The 4,399-nt window shown below is 45.1% G+C and overlaps 1 protein-coding gene across 1 annotated transcript; it reads right to left on the bottom strand.

Moving 5' to 3' along the window:
* Positions 1–1,115: 1,115 nt before the first annotated feature.
* Positions 1,116–3,318, bottom strand: CCR75_004846 (uncharacterized protein; the record flags this gene model as incomplete). The annotated part of the gene is made up of 3 exons (XM_067962932.1): positions 2,897–3,318; positions 1,860–2,817; positions 1,116–1,274 (listed from the first exon to the last, which is right to left on the bottom strand). The coding sequence occupies exons 1-3, from the start codon at positions 3,295–3,297 to the stop codon at positions 1,116–1,118; spliced, it is 1,518 nt and encodes a 505-aa protein (XP_067816694.1). The 5' UTR covers positions 3,298–3,318.
* Between the last annotated feature and the right edge of the window lie 1,081 nt (positions 3,319–4,399).

The following is a 4,399-nucleotide window of genomic DNA, read 5'->3' as shown; positions in this document are numbered from 1 at the left end:
AATGTTCAGCAGCACATGATTCAACAGCCCGATGTGGACGAGCCAATGGAAGCTGTCAAAGACTCAGTCGCAGACGTCGAAACGGACAATGTGAATCGTAAGCCAAGCGTCTTTCTAACACAGTTGCTGCTCCAAGACCGCCCTGCTGAAGATAGTATGGAATTAAAAGTGTACCGACAACAGCCTTAAGGGGGCAACAGGAAGATCAATTGATGTTTCGGCCTGAAGTGGAGCGCTCAAGAAGAAGTGAGCCAATGTGGATGCATGCAAATGAATAAGAAGACGAAGAGTCGAAAAAAGGAAAACCAGGTGTAAAGGGCACCTTTTGCTTGTACTGCTTCAGTGCTAGCCAACCAGCACTGATTACAGCGAAGGTGATTGCTTCCGCTTTCTTCACGTATACGACGGAGAAAGTAAGATCTTAAGTCTAAGCACTAAGAATACCAAGAAGGCTTAGTAGGTAACGGGACACCTTTGCTAGTACTGACAACCATACTAGTTAATTTACACTAATTGCTGTGAAGGTGGGGTGGCTCGATTACTTCACGTACACGACGTGCAGAGGAAGATTACAGGTAGCTAAGTAGTTCTAATGATTTGAAATAAGAAGAAGTAAACTGTATTAATATGTTAGGTTTCTTTCATTACGATCTTCTATCTACTGACTCGAATATATCAATATTTATCAGTGCAATGCGCCTCCTTGCACAACGCCTAATCGCGTCTTGAAACGATTGGCGGGGTTAATTTAAACTCAAATCAACCAATCAATAGAGCTAACGTCTGATTGCGTCAATATTACTAAATTTGTTAATATTAAAACTATAGAGTAAATACTAATAAAGATATGAATTTTGAACTTTTGATTTATTTCCTTTCATAGGAAATAATATTTATTATTCCACTTATAGAAAATCATACTTTATGTAGCGGACAACCCGTTACTTAGTATATAGTTTGGTGATACCGGTTCCATTTTAAAAGGCCATAAATGTTTAATTCTTTTGACCAAAGAAAAATTTACTATCGACTTTTCTTAAGAAATAAATGTAACAGATAATTTCGAGAATTATGCTAAAAGGAGACAAAATGATTGCTTGATGTGCACTGCAAATCTACAGCTCATCTTTCATAACCTTGCGCAATTCGTATGAAATATGTATCGCGCTCGGACGTTGGGCCGGATCAAAGGACAGACACGCGCGCGCGAGCTTCACAATCGAAGGTGGGCACGAGTCCCGAAAGCTTGGCTGGAGTTTTCCGGCTGACACGAGCTGCAAGATGGTCACATCCTGCATTTTACCGCCGTTTGTATTGGTAGCATCGTAAAACGGCGCTTTACACGTATCGAGCTCCGATAGAACGACACCAAACGAGTAAATATCCGCAAACTCCGTGTAGTGACCGCCAAGAATGACCTCAGGAGCAATCCAACGCGCCGTACCTACACCTGCTGTCATGGTTTCGTCAAAGCTCCGATTCCGCGAGATGCCAAAGTCACTGAGTTTTGCGCCACTTTGGGCATCAATTAGAATATTCCGCGACTTCATGTCCCGGTGAATGAGCTTTGGGTTTAGCGTATGGAGGTACACGAGCGCATCCGCGACGTCAATGGCGATTTGACACTTGAGATTGGCCCACGTTAACGAATTGGCGCGACTCGAGTCCAAGAGCGACTTGAGGTCGCCACAATCCATGAATTCCGTCACGGCTTGGATCGTCAATGCATTCGTCCACGAAACACCAATAAAGTGCACAATCTTTGGATGATCAAGACGTGCCATGGTCTTGATTTCCGTCGCAAACGCCAAAGCATCTTGCATGGATTTCTTGTCATTCAAAAGTCGTTTGATTGCCACGTTTTCATTCATGTAAAGACCCAACCAAACTTCCCCAAAGCCACCACGAGAGAGCATCTTAATGGCTTCAATATCGCGATGCTCAATTCGCGCCGCCAACAGGTCGGGGTCGTCCCAAATCGACGATCCAAACATCGTATCACCTCCTGTGAGACTCGACCCCATGTCAGTCCCAAAGATAGTCGAGCCGCCTTTGCTCGAACCCGAGTGGCTTCCGTAGGTCCTGCGGTACCAGAGAAAACCAAGCACCGCGAGCACAAGCAACGCACCAACGACACCGAGTACAATGGCAACAGTACTGCCGCTTCCTCCTCCGCCATTCGTAGACGCCGTCGACACGGTACAAACCTGGACATTCGAGTTTGATAACGTCACAACCGAGAGACCGTCTCGACAGCCCGTGATGGCCACGTCGGCACTAAATGTTGCCAAGTTTTCTAAAAGCACTTGTTGCGCGGGCGAGACCTCGAGGTTGGTTAAGTTGCAACTATTCATAAAAAGGAACCGCAGCACACCGGATTCGGCCATGGTATACACATTCTCCGGAATGGTCGTATACCGATTTCCAGTCAAATTTAGACTTTGAAGCTTCGTTAAAACGACGGGGAAGTCGGTGAGCTCATTTGCAGCCAAATTGAGGTCGGCAACGGTATTAAGACCCGTCCAAACACTGCTCGTGTTTGGTGGAAGCTCTTGAATATAATTACTGGACAAATCGAGCTTCATAAGAGCCGTGAACGACCCCAATTGCTCGGGAACGGCTTCCAAATTGACATTCGTCAAGTAGAACGTTGCGTACGTCGTTGCGAGTGTCACCGTGTTGATAATATTCCGCAAGTTCACGTCAAGTAGAAACATACTTGCGACAGGTGGGGGCGTATCAAAAAAGGTCTGGTCAAGCATAATTTCTTTCAGTATCGACTTGTTCGCCGATCCTGTCGGGGCGCCCTGAAGTTGACTAGCAAACAAAAATAATTAAAAACAAAGTAACGTCAGCAAGACTGCACGATCAAGAAAACTAGTAGTCGTCGGCGTACACGGATAGCGTTGCGCTGCTGTACGTCAGCTCGGTGATCTGCGTCACGTACGCCATTGTCTTGGAATCCGTGGCAGTGTTGGCCCCAAGCGCCAGAAGCCATTGGTTTCCGTCCCATAGAATGGAGTCCAGACATTGATACGTTATATTACACGTTGCCGAGGCTCCAGGGAGTGCAAAGTCGTTCTCGCTGTAACAGGGGCCACTGGCACCCAACTCAATGCAGGTATTGTTTTGAGAAGGCGAGTACAGCACACACGGGTTGTCGTTGCACCGCGTGGGGCATCCTGCAGACGTAAGCACGTTATTTGTGAGTGCTGTGCACTCTTGTGCGTGCAATTGACTGCTGCGAAGCAGTAGAAATAGCGACGCCGCGCGCCAAATATTGGTCCCGAACACCATGGTAGCGACTTTATCGAACTGCTTAGCGCGAGTCGAACTGGATAAGTGAGGAAGGGTAGGGCTGCGGTTAGTATCTGCTTCCCCACTCAAATTTCTCGTATCTGACAGGTGGAAAATCTGTTGGGTTGAAGCCAATTTGACAAGAGGGTAGGTAATTTTGAGGCAAAGATTGATGAAAGCGTCAGAAACACCGAAGATTTGTCTTAAATTTTAAGGGCTTTCGATGTACATCTTAGCAATTCTAGTTTTTTTAATTTGATTGCTTAGAAATGATAGTTGGTGCTTTCTTATTTGTATACACCAAGGTTCGTCGAAGTTGCAGATTAAATTGCTTTGGATTACAACTTTTGAAGTTTAACGGGTAAGAATGTTTTTTTGCCGTGTAAGAAAGCATATGAGATCAAAATACGATGCTTGAATAAGAGAGTTTAGAGAAATTGTAAGACTTCTTGAGCGAAAAAAACTTTGAAAATTAACCGAGCCCTATCGAGCTTAGAGATACAGTGCCAATTATTCAATACCAGAGCAAGAAAACTTCGCTGAGTTCCGCCATCACTTTTCAGTCAGCAGTTAAGGAGCGCCCGCAGTGTGACGGTTTTGCTCATAAGCCTTTAAATCAACCCCACCAATGGCTGCGCGCGAATGGGCAGTGAACAATGAGTCTTAACTCTTCTTAGATTAATATATAAGTCACTTAAAGAAAAAAACATAGGGAGTCGGTATAGCCACAAACCCCTGCATATCCCCTCCCCTCGTCATTAAAAATATTTCCGGTCATTCCACTACATGCAAAAAACAATTAAAAATCGTGTTTGGATTGCCCTTTTAGCCTTTGAAACATCACCCCCCTTAATTACATTAGGGAATCGCTGTAGCCACACACCCTATTTATCTACATGAGAGTAGTGACCACTCGTGGGCACATCAGAAACCGCGTTTTCATTTGGTGATGTTAAATGTACAATTTGAACAGGTGAGAAAAAGCCAAGAGCGCCCGCCCTTGATTGGTAAGTCATAAAAGAGAAAAATGAAAGAGCAGCAAATCGAGCGCGAGGGAGAAGTTAAGCTGGAAATTAACGACAAGGGTCGGAGGTGCGCTCCT

Source organism: Bremia lactucae, linkage group LG14 (genome assembly GCF_004359215.1).
Source record: "Bremia lactucae strain SF5 linkage group LG14, whole genome shotgun sequence".
Classification (NCBI taxonomy): domain Eukaryota; phylum Oomycota; class Peronosporomycetes; order Peronosporales; family Peronosporaceae; genus Bremia; species Bremia lactucae.
This window is presented reverse-complemented; position numbering and strand designations above follow the sequence as displayed.